This window comes from Penicillium pulvis (genome assembly GCF_028828015.1).
Source record: "Penicillium pulvis strain IBT 33274 chromosome Unknown contig_12_segment0_segment0, whole genome shotgun sequence".
Taxonomy (NCBI): Eukaryota; Fungi; Ascomycota; class Eurotiomycetes; order Eurotiales; family Aspergillaceae; genus Penicillium; species Penicillium pulvis.
This window is the reverse complement of record NW_026643072.1, coordinates 4,134,472-4,157,816: the sequence shown is the minus strand read 5'-3', so window position 1 is coordinate 4,157,816 and position 23,345 is coordinate 4,134,472. Positions and strand designations below refer to the sequence as shown.

At 49.6% G+C, this 23,345-nt stretch overlaps 9 protein-coding genes across 9 annotated transcripts; 4 read left to right on the top strand and 5 right to left on the bottom strand.

Moving 5' to 3' along the window:
* Nucleotides 1-380: 380 nt before the first annotated feature.
* N7503_002781 (uncharacterized protein) lies at nt 381-2,510 on the top strand (the record flags this gene model as incomplete). The annotated part of the gene is made up of 4 exons (XM_057062328.1): nt 381-941; nt 1,005-1,335; nt 1,406-2,095; nt 2,164-2,510. The coding sequence occupies 4 exons, from the start codon at nt 381-383 to the stop codon at nt 2,508-2,510; spliced, it is 1,929 nt and encodes a 642-aa protein (XP_056926290.1).
* Nucleotides 2,511-4,006: 1,496 nt separating this feature from the next.
* Nucleotides 4,007-6,488, bottom strand: somA (putative cAMP-dependent protein kinase pathway protein (Som1); the record flags this gene model as incomplete). The annotated part of the gene is made up of 5 exons (XM_057062327.1): nt 4,007-4,177; nt 4,237-5,316; nt 5,371-5,698; nt 5,784-5,953; nt 6,009-6,488. 5 exons carry the CDS (start codon nt 6,486-6,488, stop codon nt 4,007-4,009), a joined length of 2,229 nt encoding a protein of 742 aa, XP_056926289.1.
* Nucleotides 6,489-8,108: 1,620 nt separating this feature from the next.
* N7503_002779 (TRAPP complex core subunit BET3) lies at nt 8,109-8,997 on the bottom strand (the record flags this gene model as incomplete). The annotated part of the gene is made up of 5 exons (XM_057062326.1): nt 8,109-8,228; nt 8,320-8,511; nt 8,571-8,790; nt 8,899-8,907; nt 8,963-8,997. 5 exons carry the CDS (start codon nt 8,995-8,997, stop codon nt 8,109-8,111), a joined length of 576 nt encoding a protein of 191 aa, XP_056926288.1.
* A 305-nt stretch (nt 8,998-9,302) lies between these two features.
* On the top strand, nt 9,303-10,618 carry N7503_002778 (WD40 repeat domain-containing protein; the record flags this gene model as incomplete). Its single annotated transcript, XM_057062325.1, has 5 exons — nt 9,303-9,446; nt 9,516-9,561; nt 9,617-9,697; nt 9,755-10,510; nt 10,566-10,618. The coding sequence occupies 5 exons, from the start codon at nt 9,303-9,305 to the stop codon at nt 10,616-10,618; spliced, it is 1,080 nt and encodes a 359-aa protein (XP_056926287.1).
* A 617-nt stretch (nt 10,619-11,235) lies between these two features.
* On the top strand, nt 11,236-14,723 carry N7503_002777 (glycoside hydrolase family 47 protein; the record flags this gene model as incomplete). The annotated part of the gene is made up of 4 exons (XM_057062324.1): nt 11,236-11,391; nt 11,456-11,817; nt 11,887-12,428; nt 12,480-14,723. Exons 1-4 carry the CDS (start codon nt 11,258-11,260, stop codon nt 14,721-14,723), a joined length of 3,282 nt encoding a protein of 1,093 aa, XP_056926286.1. The 5' UTR covers nt 11,236-11,257.
* Nucleotides 14,724-15,541: 818 nt separating this feature from the next.
* Nucleotides 15,542-16,397, bottom strand: N7503_002776 (uncharacterized protein; the record flags this gene model as incomplete). Its single annotated transcript, XM_057062323.1, has 4 exons — nt 15,542-15,688; nt 15,782-15,955; nt 16,161-16,174; nt 16,262-16,397. The coding sequence occupies 4 exons, from the start codon at nt 16,395-16,397 to the stop codon at nt 15,542-15,544; spliced, it is 471 nt and encodes a 156-aa protein (XP_056926285.1).
* Nucleotides 16,398-16,715: 318 nt separating this feature from the next.
* On the bottom strand, nt 16,716-18,511 carry N7503_002775 (uncharacterized protein; the record flags this gene model as incomplete). Its single annotated transcript, XM_057062322.1, has 2 exons — nt 16,716-18,146; nt 18,356-18,511. 2 exons carry the CDS (start codon nt 18,509-18,511, stop codon nt 16,716-16,718), a joined length of 1,587 nt encoding a protein of 528 aa, XP_056926284.1.
* A 2,395-nt stretch (nt 18,512-20,906) lies between these two features.
* Nucleotides 20,907-21,581, top strand: N7503_002774 (adenine phosphoribosyltransferase APT1; the record flags this gene model as incomplete). The annotated part of the gene is made up of 2 exons (XM_057062321.1): nt 20,907-21,381; nt 21,436-21,581. The coding sequence occupies 2 exons, from the start codon at nt 20,907-20,909 to the stop codon at nt 21,579-21,581; spliced, it is 621 nt and encodes a 206-aa protein (XP_056926283.1).
* Nucleotides 21,582-22,066: 485 nt separating this feature from the next.
* On the bottom strand, nt 22,067-22,798 carry N7503_002773 (gamma-glutamylcyclotransferase family protein; the record flags this gene model as incomplete). Its single annotated transcript, XM_057062320.1, has 1 exon — nt 22,067-22,798. The coding sequence occupies one exon, from the start codon at nt 22,796-22,798 to the stop codon at nt 22,067-22,069; it is 732 nt and encodes a 243-aa protein (XP_056926282.1).
* Between the last annotated feature and the right edge of the window lie 547 nt (nt 22,799-23,345).

Sequence of the window (23,345 nt, the reverse complement as noted above, 5' to 3'; positions counted from 1 at the left end):
TATCAATATCCGAGACGAATGATATCAACAATACCAAAGAAATTCCGGTGCTTGATCAATATTCCACTTTGCGTCGTTTACACCGTTTGTTTCATTTGGGTCAAGTGAGAGAGATTCTGCGTTGGCTTCCTTCTTAATTTGTTCGTTATGATTCCTTCCTTCTCACTTTCTCGTTTTTCTTTCCCTTCCACGCTCTTCTCCCTTCGATGACATTATACGCTTCGTGTTTTCGCTACTCAATCTACGTGCTCATCGATCCTTCTCGATCCTTCTTTGACTATTCTTCCCATTGATTCTCAGACTGCTTCATGGCTATGGAGCTGCCACATCTGTTTGAGATTTTTCCTGTGAAAAGTCCTGAGGCTTCGCAGGAACCAGGAATGCATTTTAAATTGCCAGACAGATCTCGGGAGCTGATCTCTCCTCTGGTGGGACCAAGCTCTAGCAATGCTCTTGTCCTCTCTGGTTCTGGAATTGGCTCTGCTACTTCTGCCTCTGGGGCTACTCCTGATCCTTCTGTCCACATGCCATCACGTCCCCTGGAGCAGGCATACCAGCTGGCTCCTTTGGAGAGTGTGAATCACACTTGCAATGGCCCCACAACTGCAATTCCTTCGTTTTCCTTTGCGATGAAAGGCAACCGGGAGCCTCAGCCTGAGGTCCCGGCTTGGCAACTTTTTGAAGCGAGCATGTTGCAAGCTTTGAACCCTGACGCTCAGGTTTCAGATGGCACAGAAGAGGTGGCCCCAATTCCTGGTTCCAACTCTCCGTGTGTGATTTCTCGTGGGGAGAGCGCAGGACGTGAAATTGGCCCGTCCAATCTACATGATCTGGACTTGATCGAGGATCCTCCGGGTGATCTTCCCATGAGTGCGGAATTTGGGAAGATACCCCGGTCCATGTACGGCGTGTGTGATGCAGTACAGCCTGCCCCAAAGCCAGTGAGTTCAGAAAATAAGATGCTGATGAGCTGTCGTGGCTATTCTGGACTAACCACTAAAAAGACTACGATGGGGTCGGTCGACGTGGAGCAGCTTCAGGACAGCGAGGTCCTGTTCCTCTTTGGAGTATTTGCTATCATGGCCAGGTTGAACCCACGATATCAGTTCAAATATGGTGGCCTTGGCGGCGAAAGGGTCGGCATGAAGCTTACCCTGTATGGCCACACAGTCTTTGCGGAGCCCAACAGTGCCTCGGCCAACGAAGCCAGAGTCTTGGGCTGCAGAAGAGCTCTGGCAAAACTGCGGGAGAATAACCTGCAGTGGCCAGTACCCCCCGAGCCCAATTCTGGTTGTCCCACTGGCCCAGAGTGGAACTGGCCGGCACTACTCGAAGGTGAGAGTTGGATCTTTTGATAACATCTGGTAAACCATTGAAAGGATTACTGACCCGTGCATGGCTCCAGAGTTTTGCGAGAAGGAGAACTGGTCATTCCCTATTTACAATCCCACTTTGTATGGCTCTAACACTGAAATTGAGTGGCATTGCGACATTTCTGTGAATGGCCGTGTTTTCCGCACGGGTTGTCCATCTTACAGGCCGGAACAAGCACAGAACACAGCGGCTCACATTGCCTTGCACACAGTGTTGGTGCATGCAAATATTCCCCCAGAGTTCATCTTACCATTTGACGACCCATCTTTCGAATTTAAAAAGGCAAGTGGTTTCAAATTCAAGGAAGAGGCTTCGGCTGACACCGTCACTGTGACTCCTATGTCGGGTTTGCCGGCTCGTATCCTGAACAGCTCTATGCCGGCTTCTGTCATGGACAGCATGGAAGCAGCCTTCACCTCGCGCGGCCCGCGTGGCTCGCGTGGCAACGGCAAAGGAAAGAAGGCACAGAAGAGGCTTGCAAGACGTGGTCCCAAGCCGCTGAACAAGTCTGTGAAGGCTCCGACTCTTCCCAAGACTGGCAAAGGATCGAACCCTCCCAAGACTGACCCAGACTCGAATCTCATTCCTTTGACCAAGAGTCGCTTGGCTCCTCTTGTGATAAAGCCGGCGGTTGTTGAGGATCCCCTGGCTCGCCTGAGGAACATGCAACGGGAGCTTGGAGGAATGGCTACCGACTCGTCCTATCACGCGCTTTTGACTCGTAAGTGCCATGTTAACTCTAATCATTATGCTCCTGAGTCTGACTAAATCTGGATCTTTAAAATTCAGGTATGTGTTGTGTTCTGAAAGCCAATATGCCAGAGATTCGTTATGAGAAGAATCCGGATGATTCTTCGCCAACCGGTTGGATGATCCGCGCCTGGTTTGATCTCAAGGATCCATACCTGAGCCGCGCCAGTCCAATCATGTTGGCAACAACCCCCAAGATGGATGAGAAGGTTGCAAACTCTCTCGGTGTCAAGAAATTAATGCTTTATCTTCTCCGTATGACCCAGGAGGACGTTGGTCTCACCTCGTTGGAACCAGGTTACGCCAGGGACTTTCCGTTTTTGAAGGCGTTGGAAGTGGAGATTGAGCAACGTCTGATGAAAGATGCCGTGAAATTGTCCAAGTAACTGTGTTAATCTGTGTTCCAAGGTCCCATTCTGTGATGATATTCAAACCAAATGAGGCTGATCGATGGGTTTTTAGAGGTTTGAGGTTCAAGTATGCGACTCATGAAAATGTGGAAGGTCGAGACGCACCGTTCCATCTGTGATTTTCCTTTTGTTTTTCGTCTTGATTCAATTATGTTTCCCTTCTGTTTCCCATGAATTTTTATCAGTATGAGATAGCCGGTGTACAAGGTCCCTTTCACAAATTGCATTCAGATTTAGGGTTTACCTGGTTCAAGGCAGCCATGTCACCAAGCTCTCGAGGATTGGATTCAACCACCCTCATTTGATGTGCCAATTCCTCTTGAATTTGCAAAGTCCTCCTTAACATATCACAAGTACTAACCAGCAGGGTTGAAGGGAAAGTAAGAAGGAAAGACCGTTCAATTGACTGCTCATGGCTTCCATAAATTCATGCTTGATCAGATCCAGTTTCCAATGTTCTTAAATGCCTACAATTATCGGATATCCAACTTGTCCGCTATGACTTTCACCAGAGCAGCGCAATAAAATGAGCTTGCTGAGCGTGGCTCTCTCCCCTGCTCCGTACATCATACTACGATGCATTCATAATGAAACATAGGTTGCAACAATATATGGATATAAAGTCGGTCCCAGACAAACACCTCGGTGAGAGCAGACGTGGGCATTATCCAAAGAAACAAGACATCACGCTTGAACCAACTTTAGAGCCTCCTTCCCTCAATACTACCATAGTAACTTTAAATCCAGCACCTAACCTTAGAAACAACCACAAACCCCCATATGGAGTATCATCCCTTAGATCGCCGTTCTTTTGATCTCCTTTCCCCAAGATAAGTAGGAGGGTTCCGTTTCGAGATGAGCAAGCGGATTAAGAAATAGAAAGAATATGAGAAAGAAAAAGTGGAAAGGCGGAGTGATGATCCAATAATAAGGCAACTGTCCAGTGCCTGTGCACCTAGATAATGTGGATTGGCGTATGTCAAGATTGAAGAAAGGCAAATTCAATCTCAACTGAGATAAGTAGTTCAGATCAAGACAAAAAGAGGGAAAAATTGGCAGGGCGCTGGGAATACTAAGGGCTCTCAACATGGCCATGTTGAAAGAGCAAGAAATTAAGTAACCACGAGATAAACAGTAGTAGTAATAGAAAGGAAAGAAGGGAAGCCAAAACTCGTAGGTCACAGTGCACTAATCTCGAATACAGAACAAAGCTCCAGGGTCAGTCCGAACAATGATAGTTTCCGGACTTATTGGGGAGGGAGAGGATGAGGGGATAAATGCGACCCCTCTAAGCACACCAACGCCAATCTCATATCCATGTGGAACAAAAAAAACAAAGGGAGAGAGAAACGAGTATCCGCGAAGAATAGGCAAAGGTAAGAGAACTGCCAAATCAAATCAAATGTACAAAACAAGGGTATATCGGAGAGGTTTAAAGCACCTGAAGAGGACCATCAAGACTTTTGCATCATTCAGAGACCGTCACCGGCCCCAGTCTCAACACCATCGGTGTTATAGGGCATGCTGGGATCGAAGCCGAAGTCAGTTCCAGCAGCATCGGTATTCAAAAATGTATCAAAGTCAAAGCTCTCCAAGATATCGGGGTTATCCAGAGCGCTGAAGTCGAGATTGAAGGGAGTGTTCTATTCAGAGATTAGTAAACTGCAGCAGAAGCAACTGAACAGAAAACAGGGAGACGTACATCAGTCATGCTCATATCAGTAGCGAATGGCTGACTCTGGTCTGGAGTAGATTGAACCATCGGAGGAGGAGGGGCAGCCGGTGTTTGCTGAGGTGGTGCATTTGCGTTTGCATTGGCTCCACCCTTGAAGGTGTTAGTAGGGGGATGAGGCGTGACTGGAGTTGGCGGGTTCGGCGTTTGCGAAGGGTCGGCGGACTCAGCGGATGCGGCGGCAGCGGCAGCCTGGCCCTTCTTGTTGCCTCCCTTGGGTTGGTTCTTCTTGTCTCGCTTCTTGGGCGCAGGCTTGGAAGGTGGCTGAGGAGTAGGTGGCGCATTACTGCCAGCAGGAGACTCTTGGGCACGGCCGGCGTTACCACCAGCGGTAGGCGGTGCTTGAGGTGGAGGCATGTTTCCTCGTTCCTGCGGTGTACCAACTTGAGGCTGAGTAGCAGGAGAATGCTGAGGCGGCATTTGTCCTGGCGGCCACTGACCACTAGGAACGCGGTTAGCAGCATTGGCAGGAATGGGTTGGCCCATCTGGGGACCGCTAAAGGATGGGTTGGAGCTTGGGGGACGCATGTTGGGCCCACCCTGTCCAGGGAAGAACTGAGCTGCCATGTCAGGCATCTGACCGTTGAGGTGCATAGATCCTGGTGATCCTCGGTTCTGGCCAAGGTCAGCGGCGCTGGGTGATCCGGGGAGACCGGTTTGAGGCATCTTAGGCGTGCCCCGTTTCATTTGATCGCTGGGGTTTGGTGATGCGCCCGTCCGACTGTTCGGGGATGTGCCTGGTGGCAAGCCTCCCTGTGGCATCGGCTGGCCATCACGAGACATGGTGTCCTGCTCTTGTCGTGCCATCATCAGACGGCGTTTATTCTGCTGCTCGAGCAGCATAAGTTGCATCTGATAATCTTGGAGAGCGTGGTTGCCGCCGTGCTGACCATTCGGTGTGCCTGCCATTCCGGGACGGACCTGAGTGAGTTGACCGTTGGCATTGTAGTACTCTCCACCCATTTGGTACATTGTCTGGCCGTCAGGCATCGTCATCAGATCCCCCTGGTTTGGCATCACACCGGGGTTCATCATACCACCATTCGGAATCTGGGAAATTGCTGAGCGCGAGTGATGAGAGGCTAGGTTCTGAGCATATAATACCTGCATGGATTTTTGTTGCGCTGCAACCTGTCCCGGTGGAAACTGCTGCTGGAATTGAGCATTCATTCGCGGAGGCATTCCGTTCGGCATCATCATCTGTGGGTTTTGTCCCTGCATTCCTTGTCCTTGTCCACGTCCTCCAGGAGCCAACTGCTGTCCGTTCGGGTGGCCATCGAGGCGAGGCTTTTTCGACGGCGATGGAGCATTGTCCGTGGAGGCAGGGGATTGCGGTCGGTTCCCGTTCATGTCCTCCATGGACTGTTCGCGAGCCAGCTGCTGCATCATATGCATCTGCTGCTGTTTCTGGAAGGCTACCTGCTGTGGGGTTCTATAGTTAGGGGAGGGAAGTTGTTAGTAAATGATCGCATCACTTCCAAGTAAATTGGAAAGATGCAGAAGGAGGTATAGCATACAGTCCGGTAGTGTTATTCGCCAATGCAGTCTTTAATTGGCTGTTGCCGGGGTGCTGAACCATGCCAGGGCGGGGACGCATGTTCATCTGATTCCCCATGTGACCGGGCATCATAGGTTGCTGCGGTCGCATCATGTGAGTTTGCTGCTGTTCACGGAGGCGCATCAAGTTCTGTAATCTCATGTCAAATTCCGAAAAAGGCCTTGCGAGTGCAGTGCCCACGAACCTGAGTATGTTGGAGGTACTGTCTCACTTCCTGACTGTTGCCCTTCTTCCGCTGGGCCCAGAAAAAGTCCCAGAAGAGACTAAACCAGTCCAGTAGGAATGATGATTGCAGACTTTCGCTGTGGAGGTTGGGGCGAGGGAGATCATCCGGGATCTTGATCTTTTCCCCATCCTTTCCATCCGTCATCATCGCATCGCTATCAAGTCCGTTCACATCGTCGCGCCGATTACCGGGACTCGTCTTAACACCTGATTCAGTGTTGAGTTTGATGTTTTCATCCTGGATGAGCGCGCGGGCGCAGTCGTGATAACCACGCTTCAAGAAGTAGTCGTAGATATAGGTGTTGAGATTGTTGATCATGTGTTCAGGGATATTCATGGTGCCGTCATTACGAGGAGCCGTGGAGCCGTTGTTCATCATCGGGACACCACCCACAGGGCCTGCCATCCCAGGGTTCATGCCGACGTTCATCTGGTTCATGGTGGCGAATGGTGGAACTGCAGCCACCCTTGCCGAGGTATTTTATAAGTGCGATTCAAAATAATCAAAGCGATTGAAATTTCCAAGCGCGCATCCACCGATTCAGGCGATGAGGCCTAACGCGGGGTGGAGAGAGCGACGCGTGGGAATGGGATAGGGAGAAGCGGTCAGGGCGCTTCGGGCGGCGGAATGAGTCCGACCAACGTATACTCTCCAGGGGGTATAGACGCGTAAGAACGGTGCGCGCAGATGAAATGAGTCCGCTATCGGTACGGAAGCAGGGTTGCGATAGAGATCTGCGGCGGTTGACAGACGTCTTCTCCAGGTGGGAGCCACGCGACGAGATAGGGAAAAAGGATCTAAATCCGGGTGGCGCAGAGAATCACTCTCAGATAAGCCCCGGCAGCTGTGGAATCCGACCGTTAGAGATGAGGCCCCAATGCATTAAAGAGTGAAGGTAGATTGAGTGACAACCGAAAAGCGCAGTCACTAAGGTTTTGGGCGATGACGGAGATACCCAGGAGGCGGGAAAAGCGTAGTGAAACCAGTGAAACCAGCAAAGATGGGGGCGGGCACTTTTGAGGGGGGAAGCCCGATCGGGCCGGTAGACAGAGCAAATGGGGTATACCAAGCGCATCCAGAAAAGGGGAAAGATCTCACCTAGAGGGGAAGAATGAGAAGGGTTGAAGGTGGAGTCTCGCAGTGAAGGGGAAAAGAGGAGCCGGGGGGTAACGGCGACTTGCTACTGCTCTTTCTCTCTCCAGTCTGTTCTCTGTTCTGAGGAATCGCTTGTTCGGATCGGATTAATGTATGTTCCCGGGGCTGGGGATGGCGCTGTCAGGCGTATTTCTGGGCATGCAAGGCAAAAAGTGGGCTGGGGTTCAGAACAGTACAACGTAAAATGCAAAGGGAATTTCAGTGAAAGATGAGATCAGAAAGATCTCCAGGTATAAGTAGATGATCCGAATGATCCGAGAATCAAGAATCAAGAACAGAAAAAAAGGAAGAAGTGCAAAGAGATTGAGAAAGGTGGAAAGGTCCGATCAGGCGAGAGGCAAGTTAATATGGGTCGATTGATACACCATATGGATCCCGCAAGTCTAAACTCAAGACTCCGCGCAGAGTATAAGATCGAGGATCGGGCCAATCAAGACAATCAACGGGGAGAATATAGAGATAAATGAAGAGAGGAATATGGAAGGGCAACGGGAAGAATAAGAAAAATTGATCTGTAGGATTTTTTTTCTTTCTTGGGGTGGCGGAGGTATGTATTGCCCAGATACCGTATTATTACACATTACACTCCCGCATCGACACTTCGATATAGATCTTATATCAACATAGGTCCTATGTAAAAACTATATAAGCAAATAATCTGGATCAGAAATTTTATCGCTGCTTGCTAAAAGATTTTCAGTCCAAAATCTATTCCCTAAATATACACTGGGAACTGATCCGATGCCAGTGGTAAATCGTGTGGCGGGGAGTTTGTTCCTACTGCTGATAGATCATAAAGCCTAATGCTGCACAGGAAAAAAAAGAACAAGAATAGAATTTCAGTCCTCAAATCATTACCCATAATAACCTGCCGAAAACGCCGGTGGATGCTGTTGCGCCATCTTACTCCTCCTCCGGAGGCATCTCGTCCTCGATGTATCGAACCAGAGAGACCCGCATCTCCGTAGTGTCATCACCGCGCAGCACATCGCTCACAAAGTGCGCCTCGATCTGCATTTGAACCTGGATTCCGGGTCAGTGATCGGACCCAGCATGAACGAGTCCCGGAGATTTAGATGGAAAGGGCAATAAAAGGGGAAGGGGGCAAAGTTACCATCTCTAGCGATCCCCGAAGCACACCGCACAGGATGTTGGAGAACCAAAGCTCATCTTGGGCTCGGCCATCATCCGGCAGTTCGACAAAGTCTGCCAGAGGGTTCTCATCAAAGATCAATGAGAACTGATTGTTGTCACTGGACCAATTGGTGACTGTTGGTGCCACATTCAGAAAGATCTTAAAGCCCACCTACGATTAGAAGGTCAGTCGGCTGCAACTTTCCCACTAAGCTATCATGACCCACTCACTTTGGCAATCATATCGGCGGTCTCGCGGAAATTGGCACACCGACCCACCCCCGACTTGGCCAGGAAATCCTCGATTAATCGCATGCCGATATTGTAACCCATCTTATCCAATTGCTTATTCACATCCTGATAGTTGCTGTCGTAGTCTTGGCATAATTGTGCGACAATGGTACCGTAGGTTAATGTGACTAGCTCCGCATTGACTTTATCGATTCTTGTTCTGCAGTCGGGAGACCAAGTTAGACGGTGAAAAGTAGGGGAAGTAATGTTGCGGAATAGGTTGTATCAATCTGGTCTATGGCGAGCAGGAGTACTCGGGCATACTGACTTCCATATTCTATCCAGCAAGTCATTAGCAAAGATGTTTATTATCCGGGGTCAAGCTCACTCACTCTTCTCCTATTCTGGAGGCCTTTGTAGCTGACATGGTGGGTAGATGATATGCGCTATCCACTCTTAGAATGGGCTGGGGCAGTCAACGGAGTCTGTGTATAATAACAGAGAGCCGCGACTAGTTGTAGGGTTTTGTGACGGTTGATTGCGGGGAGTGCAAGTTGCTGGAGCTGTCGCTGTACAATTGGGCTCACCGCCCGAACGAGTGGGATTATCATTCTTCCCGCTTTCTTCAGATCATCAGGGAATCTCTGCGCACCTACACTGGCCTCTCAATTTGTGCCATTCATAAAAACTTCTTCGTGTGTTCGGAATTTCTAGGGTGATCATCCTTTTATAATGTCTGGAGAAAAGCGCCCAGCCCAAGAGGCCTTTGGGTCGTCCAGCCAGCTCGTGGTGAAGCGAAAGAAGTCCGATGCCGACCTCAACCCGGGTACAGCTATCGTGAAGGGCTCTTCACAGAATGGAGCTCTGATTCAAGCAGTGAGTTGTCATAAGCTACTCTCAATAGGACTGACGAAATGGGTGAAACACTAGCTAACCTATGAATAGATCCCTCGTACCAGCGGCCTCGATGCGCCAATTATGGAACTTACTGGTGAGACGCATTCACAAGTTGAATGGATGGATTCGCTCTGACAGAATCAACCTAGGTCACTCTGGAGAGGTCTTTACTGTTCGGTTTGACCCAACGGCACAACACATTGCATCCGGTTCGATGGACCGGTCTATTCGTACGTACTACTCAATAATGCCTCGGGACCATTGACTAACGACTACCTTTAAAATAGTGCTCTGGAACACATACGGCCAGTGCGAGAATTACGGTCAATTGACAGGCCACAAGGGTGCCGTTCTGGACCTTCAATGGGCGCGCGATTCACGAGCGCTTTTCTCAGCATCGGCAGATATGACACTTGGAAGCTGGGATGTGGAGACTGGTCAGCGTGTGCGCCGCCATATCGGCCACGAGGAGATTATCAACTGCCTTGACATCAGCAAGCGTGGACAGGAGTTACTGGTGAGCGGCAGTGACGATGGCTGCATAGGAATCTGGGACCCGCGGCAAAAGGATGCGCTGGAGTACCTGGAGACCGAACTCCCCATCACCGCCGTGGCCCTTTCGGAAGCAGGAAACGAGATTTACAGTGGTGGAATTGACAATACAATCCACGTGTGGGACCTGCGCAAGAAGGCCGTGGTTTACTCCATGACTGGACACACCGACACAATCACCTCTCTTCAGATCTCCCCCGACTCTCAGACTCTCCTGTCGAACTCTCACGACTCTACTGTTCGGACATGGGATATTCGACCTTTTGCTCCCGCAAATCGCCAGATCAGAACCTTTGACGGTGCACCCGTTGGGCTGGAGAAGAATCTGATCCGCGCTAGCTGGGATCCTAAGGGAGAGAAGATCGCTACAGGAAGTGGTGACCGAAGTGCGGTCGTTTGGGATGTGAAGACCGGAAAGCTTCTTTACAAGCTCCCTGGCCATAAGGGTACTGTCAACGACGTGCAGTTCTCCCCCAATGATGAACCTATCAGTAAGTTCCGTATGGGAAATGGCTGATATGACGCAAGTCTCTAACCTTTTTGCAGTCGTTTCTTGCTCTTCCGATCGCAATCTCTTGCTTGGCGAATTAGGGAAATAAGTGTGAGCAAATACATATCGGAAAATCTTTTAACATGGTGGATAAGCGGGCGTTGAATTGATCTAATCTTTGATTATCCTAACATCTTGAACCGCATAAGTTCTAGGGAACAATTTAGCCAGCATAAAGGCTTACCCACAAAATGGGCCATCTACTACTATCTCTATTCTTGCTCTCAGAGACATGGTCTTCATGATGTACACTATATCCTATCTGAATAAGGCGTTTGCCGGTGTTCGGTTTGTCTTGGCACAAAGTAGACAGCTCGCTCTTCAGTTGCTTGGATCTATACCGCTGGTAAAATATCTTCATATTCAACTCGAACAATGATGAATATAAGTTTGATATGATCAAGCGTAGTAACCTGTCCCATAGCTTACTGGTCCTTCTGTTGATTACATGTCATGTGTTTAGAAGGGTCCAATGATGCAATGATGGATGCGCATTAAAAGATTCCCGAATTGGCTTATCTGGCCGTATCCACTCTCCCTCGCGTTTTCCCCTTCAGCACTGGGCACTACACTCATTTGAAGATCACTCTGGCCCAGGCACTAGCCACGGATTCTGAAGTCCTTCCAATCGGTACCCATCACCATCAACCGCCCCCACATTCAAATCCCGCGGTCGACCGCTCCGGTGATGCGCACGCGATGTTGCAGCTTGCCAATGTTCAACCCTCGTCGCGCCTGGACAATGCTGGCCTGGACCATCCTATTTTCGCTATGGCTCACTCTAGCGGAGGGGATGAGAGATTACCAAATTAAGGAGCTTAGGTGCGGCATTTTGTCTCTACCGCCTGCGAATCCAGCCCCAATGCTGACACCCTGTGTCCTACAGGCAAGAAACGGAGCACATGTTCTACCATGGATTTGAAAACTATCTAGATCATGCCTTTCCCGAAGACGAATTGCGCCCACTTACCTGTGGTCCCTTAACCCGCGACGAAAAATATAACGATAATAACGATGTGCTGGGCAACTATTCCTTAACTTTGATTGACAGCTTGTCGACACTCGCTATTCTGTCCTCGAGTCCGGAGAGTGGGGAACGGTCTTTGGGATACTTCCAAGATGGCGTGAAAGACTTCGTTAGATTATATGGAGATGGCTCGCGGGGCCCCGCTGGTCGGGGAGAGCGCACCAAGGGGTTTGATATCGATAGCAAGGTGCAGGTGTTTGAGACGGTCATTCGAGGGCTGGGTATGGTCTTCCAAACTTTTAAGACATTTTTATGTGCTGAATTGGCTCAGCTAACATGTCAACATGCAGGTGGATTGCTCAGTTCCCACCTCTTCGCTATAGGTGAACTTCCTATCACCGGATACGAACCACCAGAGCAGGATGCTGCCTTTGCGGCTGCGTGGAATAAGAGCTCTTTTTCGGAAGATGATCATGGCATCGAATGGAGAAATGGATTTGTCTACGATGGCCAACTTCTTCGGTTGGCTGTCGATTTGGCAAATCGTCTTCTTCCAGCATTTTATACGGAGACTGGTCTGCCTTATCCGCGAGTCAACTTGCGGCATGGGGTACCGTTCTACGAAAATTCACCTCTGAATCTCAAATCTGGAGGAAATAAGCGAAAGAAGTACTCTTACCTCTCAAATGCCGAGGTTACCGAGACCTGCAGCGCAGGTGCAGGCAGCTTAGTCCTCGAATTCACCGTCTTGAGCAGGCTCATTGGAGATGGCCGATTCGAGGAATTAGCCAAAAGGGCTTTCTGGGCTGTTTGGGCCCGCCGAAGTGATATCGGATTGGTTGGATTCGGCATTGATGCTGAATCAGGGAAATGGATTGGCTCATACTCCGGGGTAAGTAAAGATAACAATTGTAATTAACGAACGAAAACTAATGAGTGACAGATTGGTGCCGGTATTGACAGCTTCTTTGAATATGCCTTTAAGTCCCACGTTCTCCTTTCCGAGGGAGAACGTCCCCCCTTTGATACTAAAAGTCCTTGGAAGATATTGGATGACTACTATCTACCCTTGACTGAGGATCAGCATTCCCCAGATGCATTCCTTCAGGTCTGGGAAGACTCCCACTCCTCAATCAATCGTCATCTATACCGAGGCGAGGGGTACCAACATCCCCATTTAGTTGTGGGAGATGTCATCACCGGAGCTACGAGGGCCTTCTGGATTGATAGTCTGAGTGCATACTATCCCGGCTTGCTTGCTCTTGATGGAAAGCTTGATGAGGCTATCGAGATTCATCTTCTCACGACCGCAATCTGGACCCGCTTCTCTGCCCTCCCTGAGCGGTGGAACGTGGCTACGGGCGATATCGATAACGGTCTTTCATGGTACGGAGGTCGACCTGAGTTTATCGAATCCACTTACTACATTTACCGGGCAACTCAAGATCCCTGGTATCTGCATGTTGGTGAGATGGTCCTTCGTGACATTAAGAGACGTTGCTGGACGAAATGCGGATGGGCGGGTTTGCGCAACGTTCTAACCGGCGAAATGATTGATCGTATGGAGAGTTTCTTCCTAGGAGAAACTGCCAAGTACATGTTCCTTCTCTTCACACCCGACCACCCATTGAACAAAATCGATGCTCCCTGGGTGTTCTCGACCGAGGGTCATCCTTTGATTATCCCGAAAAAGACCAGGTCAGGTCAACCTCGTCGCCGTTCCCGTCCCCGGCATGATGTTGAGCCGTTTCAGCACACAGCTGATGACATTTGTCTTGCGCCTGCTGCTCCTTCTACCTTTGGCGCATCTTCCACGGCATCGCGGTCTGATATCTTCCACGCTGCCAGTTTGGCTCGGTTACATCTTCGACCTGATCGCAGCGCAGATGAAGGTGCCATCCTGGCAGGCTCACCCAATCACCCGAGTGTATCGGTATCTGATCTTTCATCACCAAGCAATTATACATTCTATCCGTGGACACTTCCTCCGCAGCTTGTGCCTCACAATGCGACCAGTGCGCCAATGGCCCTCCGTCCCACGCTTGACATTTCCTTCCCGACGCTCCCTGGTGGTATCAACATGGGCCCAGGGGCCTTGGAGCGCGTCCACGACGGCATTTTGATCAAAACGGTTGGAGGGCTTCGATTGAGCATGATCCAAGATGTACCACTGGGAACGAGTGGCAAGGGCAGAGATGACGACGGATTTCGGGTACAGGTGATCAATAATGTCCCTCTGGGCAAAGATGAGAAGGTATACCTCTCGCGCCAGATCACCTTTGACCTCGTCGACCCCTATGATCCCAACTTCACCCGAGTCCGTGATAACGCCGTTGTTGACCTCGTCATTGACGTTCTTCCAGAACCCCCTCGACGAAACAATGGCTCAGCTCATACAAGATCTGACGAGCCTGCAGAAGAGCCTTCGGATGATGCAGAAGGCCCGGAATCCCACGTCAGCCGACATAAACCCGTTGCCGGCGACGAAAACCCCAGTGCCGAATCTCCCATGAAAACCATGCTTTCATCACTGGTCAACTCGGTGTCTTCTCTCCTCCGTGACGACCCTGTCGAAGCTACTCCACTTCGCCTCAGTCTCCCGGCTACCCTTCCCACTGGCATCGGAGCCGCTCCCCTCCCAGAGGTTGAAGATGCCCTCAGCATATCCCTAAATGGCAACCCCTCCACAACGCGACTCTCATGGTCATCGATGTATTTTGCCGGTGAGCTCTGCGACCAACGTATTCTCCGCGACGTCGCTCAGAACCACGAGGTCCTTGTCCTGAAACGGGGCGGCTGCACTTTCTCTCAGAAAATGCGCAACATCGCCGCTTACAGACAGTCGCGTTCATCTCTGAAACTTGTTGTTGTCGTATCCTACGATGACGAGGTCCCTTCCCCACAGGCTGATACCGATAAAGAAGAAGCATCTTCTGAGAGCTCAGAATCAAAACCTCTATCCTCTCTCGCCGCTTTGCGCGCAGAGCCATACCTCATTCGTCCCCATCTCGATGAGAACCAGATGACTGCCAGCGGTATTCCGCGCAACCACCTTATTAGCATGGTCATGGTTGGTGGAGGTGACGAGACATATGACCTGTTGCAAGCTGCCACTAGCGTTGGGGTTCGTAGACGATATACGATGCGATCTCAGGGTGTCCCGATCACCAATCTGTATATTCTTTGATTGTCATATACCCGGGTTGAGGATGTATCTTGTTCGATTTAAATTCGGGATTTGTAGATTTAGATATTTTGCAAAATTGATCACTTTTCAAATGAAGCATTTGACAAGAGTTGGTAATGCCAAGACACAGGATATCGACTGATCCGGATCCGATTATACGCTATAACTTTAGAACATATAGGAATCAAGAGCATTAAACAAAGCGGCTCGAAAGAAAAAGAAAAGGGAAACCCAAGATCACAGTCAGGTCTTGAATCCGCAACCTTGCAATATCCAAAGTACCTGAGCAAGTTTCGAAAAGACATCGTTCGTAGCGGCATTTTATCTCAGCTCCTTCACGCCCAGTGCTTCACGTCCACGTTACAGCCTCATAAATAACAAAAAAAAAAAAAAAAAAAAAAAAAAAAACCATGTCAAATTGTTAAGGAAGTAAGGAATTAAAACAGAAGACCAGTTTCGGCCTTTTGTCCCAGCCCTATGGGCCGGATTCCCACCCACCCCCCAGTCTAACATGAGCCGTTCAACTAGGACCGGAAAACATCACTAGCCAACGCACATGTCCAAAGCGAACCAGGTCATGTATCACTAGCAGGAACTCAAACCACTCGGTCAGCAGGGCTCATGTATACATGATCTTATCTTCTTTTTACAGTATAAGGGAACAATCGTTAACTTTTTTTGGTTTGTTTGGTGTGCCCTCTACCCCTACCCCCCCCTCTCTACATCTTACTCTTTGCACCTTGTCTCAATAATCAAAAGCACCAATTCTATCAATCATAATTCAATTTAATTTTCATATCTACTTAGCATATCTAGATTTACTCCAGAGCAATGCACTCGATCTCAACGGGAACACCCTTGGGCAGCTGGTGAACAGCAACACAGCTGCGAGCAGGCTTGTGGGTGAAGAACTTCTCGTAGACAGCGTTCATGGGAGCGAAGTTGGCCATGTCAGTGAGGAAGACCTAGAATTTCATATAAGTCAATCATCCAACACAATCCCCAAAATGTATAAACGTGTATAGGAAGACGTCAAATTGGGATAAGACAAAGCTTACGTTAACCTTGACAATCTTGGACACGCTGGATCCGGCAGCAGTGACAATAGCCTGGATGTTGTCGCAGCAGGCCTGGGTCAGGACACCGATGTCACCCTCGACCAGGTTGCCGGAGGCATCGGCGGGGATCTGGCCGGAGACGAAGAGCTGTCCGTTGGCGCGGATAGCCTGGGACTATAGATTATTGATGTCAATTGAGTGCTCTGTCCGTGATATATGTATATGCCAACGATTCTTTGGTGTGATTGGGGTTCTGGGCTTGGAGAGTTGATTTGGGGGGGGATGAATTGAGTCATAAGCGGGGTATGTATATGGAGTACGAGAGGAATTGACGGGTGTGGAGCTAGGGATCGGGGAAGCTGAAGATGGAGCAACGTACGTAGGGGCCGGCAGCTAAATAAAGATAATGTCTGTTAGCAATTGATACCAATCTCACGATGCTGGTAGTAGCTGTGGTAAGCAGGGTGGGTGTGAACGTACGAGGGCAAGCATCCTTGGCAGTGATGATGGTCATGTTGGCAGACATCTTGGGAGTGATTTTGGTGGAGATAGGGGCGGTAAATCTAGGATTGAAAGTGCGAGAGAGAGCTTGAAGACGAGAAACAGTACGCAACATGTTGGAAAGGTGGGTTATATGATGGAAACTGCCGCAGCGCCCCGCCCTAGATTGGTGGGGTTGTTGGCTTCTGTTTCCCGCGGTGAACTCAATCACTCGGGAAACGTGGAAGTAATGACCTATCTTAGCATGCTTCGAGATGATTCGGATTACAGTGAAGGGGTATAGATTGTAATAATATTGATGGTTCAATTCGCTCAGATGATTGTACAAGCTAGTCGTCTCTTCGTTAATGGGATATCACTGTGTTCAATGACAAATGACAAAGGCTCGCAAATGGCAAAATGTTCAAACAAGGGGGAAAGAAGGTGTTACATATTAAAGTTGTGCCCCCATATTACGCAGCTGTTGCATTAGGCTGGCTGTCTGTTCGGCAGAGTACCCAAAGAAGACCGGTCCATTGAACGTGACATGAGCAGGCATGGGGTTTGCGTCTGTCTTAGCAGAGGTTTCTTCGGGCTTCGGTGCAGCTGCATCCGCTTGAGCAGCCTGGGCATGCTTGGCCCAGTTGGACAGAGGTGATACCGGGCGTTCGGGTTCGAGGGTAGAGGCAACAGGAGGAGCGACGGGAACGTCTTCAGTCACCTCAGGCTTAGGGGCTCCATGTCCAAACGGACAGCGACCGGCCGGCTTGGCTGGAGCATCGGTAGGTGGTTTCTCAGTGGGTCCGGGGTGAGACTCGGGAGACATGGGGCCAGGTACTGATCCGGAGAAGGGTAATGAGGCACTGGTCTGCTGAGCGATAGGAATAGGAATACCCCAGGGTCGGCTTGGAGATTCACCCAAGCGCACTTCGCGGAGAGGACGGTCAAATCGACCCAGGCGACCTTCATCATTCTCGTTCCCATTCACGTTCTCGTTCAGATCATTCTCATCCGGTGGAGGTGGAGGAGGGCCAGGATTGGTTGGATCCAGGTTCTCTGCCCATTTCTCAATTCTCTCTGTGGACACAGATCCGGTCTGACCCTCGCCTTCGCCATTTTCCTGTCGACCTGGCAGGAAAGCCTGGTGCTTGGCCGAAAGACCACTGATCATATTGATCAACCCACCGTATTTCGCATCCAACTGTCGCATGTTCTGCGGATCTCTCTGGTATCGCTTCACACAGATGGCGTGGCTTCGGGGGATTTCATGCTTGTGTCTTTCCACATACTCGGCGATTTCTTCCGGTGAATGTTTGTCCAGGTATCGAATCGGGCATCGAGAGACAGGGCATCGGCTACCGGAGGTACGGACAGATGGCGTCGTACTGGACCGTCGTTCATCCTGTTCGGCCTTGATAGGGTCCAGGTTCTCGTGTCCACATGTATCGACTTGGATTTTGGGACCGTCACCCATCCCGTTCAGCGCCTCACTTCCTGATGGTGCCTTAAGTTTGGAGAATGGGCAGTGCAGACTACCCTGCGCACCATTGGTGGTGAAGTCTTCCTCCAGATACACAGGGTCTGGTCCACGCACGAACATGCATGAATTGGTGGAGGACATTTGGGAGAGGCCATCCTGAGTACGGAGCAGAGCCTTATAGCCCTTCACACCGGCCACGATGGCTCGAGTGGCATTTTCGTCTACATTTTGGTGTGAAACGAGTGTCTTGATTACATGCATGGAATTCAGCGACTGCTCTTCGATTCGAGGTTTGTTGTGCACAAGGCCTAGACACAATTCTTTCTGTTGATCCAATAACCTTTGCTGAACCTCCATTGCATGAGGTCTATCTTGAGGAGGTAACTGCCTGGTAACATTGGTGTACTAGAAGATTGCATGTTAGCAGCCATCTCTCAATAAGGTTGTGATGCAGTCAAGAAAACAACAGTCTCAATCAGATAATACATGTTAATCCGTCACCGCCACATAAGTGACTACTGATCTAGAGCTAATCAAATTTTCTCATCATTTGAGACGTTGGGTTGGGGGTTGGGAACGGGGGCGAACCAAAGCAAGGAGAAGGGAGTATTTACCTGTTTGAAGACATCCTCGGTGTATAGCTTGAGTTCATTGTGTCTGTTGGTAAGCCGGTAAAGGGTTAGTAGTAGGGCATCGAATGCTTTGCCCACGGCTTCGAGCTGATCGAGGTGCAGATCCGGCTGCATCTCCTCAGTGATAGGGGCTGGCATGTCGTGGTAAAGCGAGGTATATTACAGGGTGGAGAGAGAGCTCATTTGACATTCCAAGAGCTGGACTCCATGGGGTGGTACAAACACCGGAGACATGGAAGATGGTGATGAAGGGAGAAAAAGCAAGACAGACATTTTATAGCGGATGGAACGACGTCGGAAAAACATAAGCGAGTTGGTCCGTGCCGTGTCACGTGGTGTCCCGGGTTGGGAGATCTTCCGAGGCTCAACAGGAAGTATACAAATCCGATCACATCCATGACTATAACTATAGTCGGTGCATAATTTTGTCGATGTATTTTACTCTAGTGCACAGTTTACTTGTAATTTGCCACTAGCTTTGCCGCATAAGTGGATCTAGGTTACAGTCACACGAAAGTATCATGAACCTGGTCCCATCAGACCATGTGTGGGGAGATAGGTTGCACAAAGTAATGGACCGGGGGTCTGGAGCCATCTGGATGCAATTGAATAACCTCGGTTTGCTATTGGCTACTGGGCAAGTTTGGGCAATTCCGGGATCGGGACATACGTACCACAACATATTGCGTCTTTTCCACAGGTGGCTGCCTATCCCCGGCCAACCCATGCCGAGATATATATTCCCTTCAGGACTAACGTGATGTAACATATTCTTCAACATTCAACAACCAATTCTGAATGGACAAGAAGGAATAAAAATACACAAATCACGCCTGACGGTGTTTTAAATGTTCTAAAAGAGTATTCCCACTGAAATGGAGAATAAATTGGAGTGTAAGGAATATGAGCCCAAATGCAGCTCCTTTATCTTCATGACAAGATAGATCTTGGTTTATAGAGCCATAAATCGATATGTCCTCAACAAGCCCGCCGGGCTAGCTCAATCGGTAGAGCGTGAGACTCTTAATCTCAAGGTTGCGGGTTCGACCCCCGCGTTCGGTTCTTTTTTGCAAGATTGTCATCCATTCCAAGTGGAGATTTTTTTCTCGGTTGCGGTTTCTCCACTTTACCTTGATAGAACCACAGATCCCTCTGCCCTTCACAAGCCCAGCCGGGCTAGCTCAATCGGTAGAGCGTGAGACTCTTAATCTCAAGGTTGCGGGTTCGACCCCCGCGTTCGGTTTCTTTTTTTGTCAAATTGTCATTATACTCGCTATGATCTCCTATATATTTTTGCTCTATTAATATAGCGGGGGTAATTAGACTAGGAAGAATGCATGGATATGTGACGAGACTCTCGATTTACTCCCCACCTTCCTGCAGAACAGATAGACCTGACCTGGATTCTGCACCTAAACGGCCCCCTCCACTAGATCCCTTAGCGCTGCATGCATGTACACCAAAAGGAGAAAAAACCCCACTAGAATGGCTGTGACAAGTTTCAGATCGCGATGTAAGAGGCCTGGCGATCACTATTGGCTCCCTCGTAGTATTTGTCTGTGCAATGTGTCAATCAACCCTGCATGCTGGACGACGTAGCGCTCGGAGATGGTCTGATGGTCTTAGACCACTAGCTTCAAAGACCTCGACCATTCTCCGCTCCTATGATTATATTCAATCATACTCAACCTAATTTGGTACACACCATCTTCCGCCACATTGGTCTGGACACAAAACTAACGAAGGGTGTGACCATGAGTCATTTTCATTACTTTATCCGGCAGCGAATGAACCTTCACAGTCAAAGCCAAACCGAGGATGGTGTGATGGGCGGAACACGATCGGTGATTCGTCCGGCCCAAACAAAGGAGGCGTCCGTAGCCCCAAGGCTAGGCAACATGCATGTCTAGGCAAGTGGGCGATTCCGCGGATCAGAACGAACTGGGCGCAGATTCTGCCCGAGGCCCGCAGCGGGACGGACCCCAAAGCCAGACACATCAGCACATTCCTCCTGCTGCATAGGCGGATTCTAGAAACCGGCGCGAATGCATGGCGTGACACGGTAATATTACCTGTCACCGCTTATTCCTGGTTCCTGTAGATGGTACCTCGATGGATGGGTAAGATAGGTATGTTGGTCCCGGTGGGAGGGAGTATAGGTTACTGTGGATTACCTCCAGAGTATAAATTTCCAGATTCCAAGTACGAAGATCTGACCGCTGGTTGATGATCTTGGAACCTATCGCCTTCACACCCATAATAAAGCAACGAAATCTTGGTCCAACCAGCGGAAATCTACCAAAGAAAAGCAATGTGATATTCAGGTTCATGGGTAGCAGTTACCCCTCCATACAAAATTCTAGGCCCCGCGAGGGGCAACTTATCTGCTTATCAAACCTAGACCCGTAATTTTACCATTGAATTTTCCAATTTTCTTTTTTTAAATTTTTTTTTACTACGTACTATCTTTTTACTCTATAACCTTCTCAATCATCTACCCCTCTCTCCCCTTCTTCCTTTCTTCTCTCTCACCATGTCCCAATCTACTCTTCCTGATGCCTCCGCCCAAGTCTCCGGACACGCCTCCTCCGATTCCACCAGCTCCGCCGAACTCGCCAGTCTTAAAGTAGCTCTGCGCTCGTCGCTGCGCCAGTTCCCGGACTTCCCTACTCCGGGAATTCTGTTCGAGGATATCCTGCCCATCTTCGCCGACGTCAAGCTTCACGAGGCTCTGATCCGCTCTCTGGAGCTGCACGTCCTCGCCAACAACGGCGGCCAGAAGCCCGATGTCATTGTTGGTCTGGAGGCCCGTGGCTTCCTGATTGGCCCCAGCTTGGCTCTGCGCCTCGGTGCTAGCTTCGTTCCTGTTCGCAAGCAGGGCAAGCTCCCCGGTCCCTGCATTACTCAGGGCTACGAGAAGGAGTATGGCCAGGATTTCTTCCAGATGCAGTCCGATGCTATCAAGCCCGGCCAGAAGGTCATTGTTGTCGATGACATTATCGCTACTGGTAAGTGATTACCAACACATCTAGATCGCGACTTGCTAACATATTCAACCCCAGGTGGCTCTGCCTACGCTGCCGGTGAGATGATCCAGAAGCTCGGCGGTGAGCTGCTGAGCTTCCTCTTCATCCTCGAGCTGGAGTTCCTCCACGGCCGTGACAAGCTCCCTGCTCCCACCCACACTCTCCTCTCCGGCCAGGCTTAATTGTGTCGTTGCCAAGGCCACGCCTCATTCAATAATCCCCAAAAGTGCATTTATTGCGATCACTGAGATCGCTGAATCGTTAATGACCCAAATGCCCACCGAACTGGCGGTGTCCCCACACTACACCCGACCAGCCGCCTCTTCCGACTCCGCGCTCATGCAACCAATTCGATCCGACTTCCGGATTATTTGAACTGCGCTTCCGAGTGTTGCGTTTTTCCTTTTTTGTGATTTCCGTTCTTGTTGCACGTGGTTTCTCTGGGGGTCGAGCCGGGCTCATACGACAATCCCTGAACTCTAATAATAAAACCGCTCTTATCCCATATAGACAAATACCTCAATGTGCTTCGTGTTTGGCAAATTCTTTATTGATGATTTGACTCTGATCAACTTTGAAATTGGTTCTATCTATTGGTATCACATGTAGCTACCTGCTATATCCTTACACCATGTATGCACAGGGCTCCAGGTAAAGGCCCCAGAACTTACTGCACCGGAATAAACCGCCTTATAACCTCCTCAACCCATTTCTCGGAAAGTCCCAACGCCACCGACTCCCGAATCGCCCGATTCATCCGAGCAATATACTCAGTCTTTGGCGGCGACACCATCACCCGCTCCTCGTCAATATATACTAGAACCGGAACCTGGCCTCCACATTCCGTCCTGAACCGATGTTCGCTATCCTCGTCAAGCCACTTAACAACAGTAGCAGGAAGATACCATTTGTTGTAGTCTCCCTCTCCCTGTTCCCTAGGCCGAATATCCACCCCCACCTCCCCACTCCCATCCGCTTCCTCCGCATTGCAATCGATACCCTCATACCCGTCTAGTAGTTCTTCATCGGCAATATCCATTTCATACAAGACGCCGTAAACAGCATCCTCGGTTCCAGACACCGGCACTTTAGACGCGGCTTCGCTGTTCTGTGGCCCGACCCGCATCCCTTGCGGAGGGAGGACATTAGCGTACCCCGCTTCACAGATAAGCCACCTCCACTTCGGAAGAATGGCGATGGCGAGTGGTTTCGCTGATAGAGAGGGATTGATGATGCAGCGCTGCTCCATCTGTGATGGGGAGAGGTTGGAGCCGTAGGCGAAGTAGAGATATTGTGGTTTGGTTGTTTTGTCGGTGCGGGGTGAGGAGTCCGGGCATGTTGTTGCTGAGACGGGGAGAATCGTCTCGGATTCAGGGGTGTATTTGATGCTGATGTGCATTTTAGTGAATTTGTGTCTAGCCAGGTGATTTTTGTGGAGGATTGGATCTGAAATTCAGTGGTTCAACAGGTACTATGTTAAGCTTATCTAAGATGAGTCAGTCACATTGGTTCAAGGAAAGAACCTTGGGAGACATAACATAATTGGATAAGCTTGTATTTTTCAGAACTGTACTCAGGACTATACGTGTAATAGTTTGGTACCTGGGTATCACATCATTTAGACGGATTATGCTACCATGGAACTAGACCGAAATGAGTCTACATTTTCTCTAAAGGTTTACTATATGGTCATCTAGGTATACGTATACTAGCGACGTGTACAAAGCAAAGAAGTGGATTATAATCATTAGAATGTTGCATTGACTTCCTTCTGGTGCCACCTATCTAAGTGGACCTACTGTTAAGTGGTAAACCTGATGTACGTAGTTGGAAGTGGATGTGCTACAGTCCATATCTCGCCACTCAGCCCGAGATATCATACTATGGGTATATGGGCTGGGATCTTAATACAAAGCCAATTGATACTTATTTCATACACGCCAGCT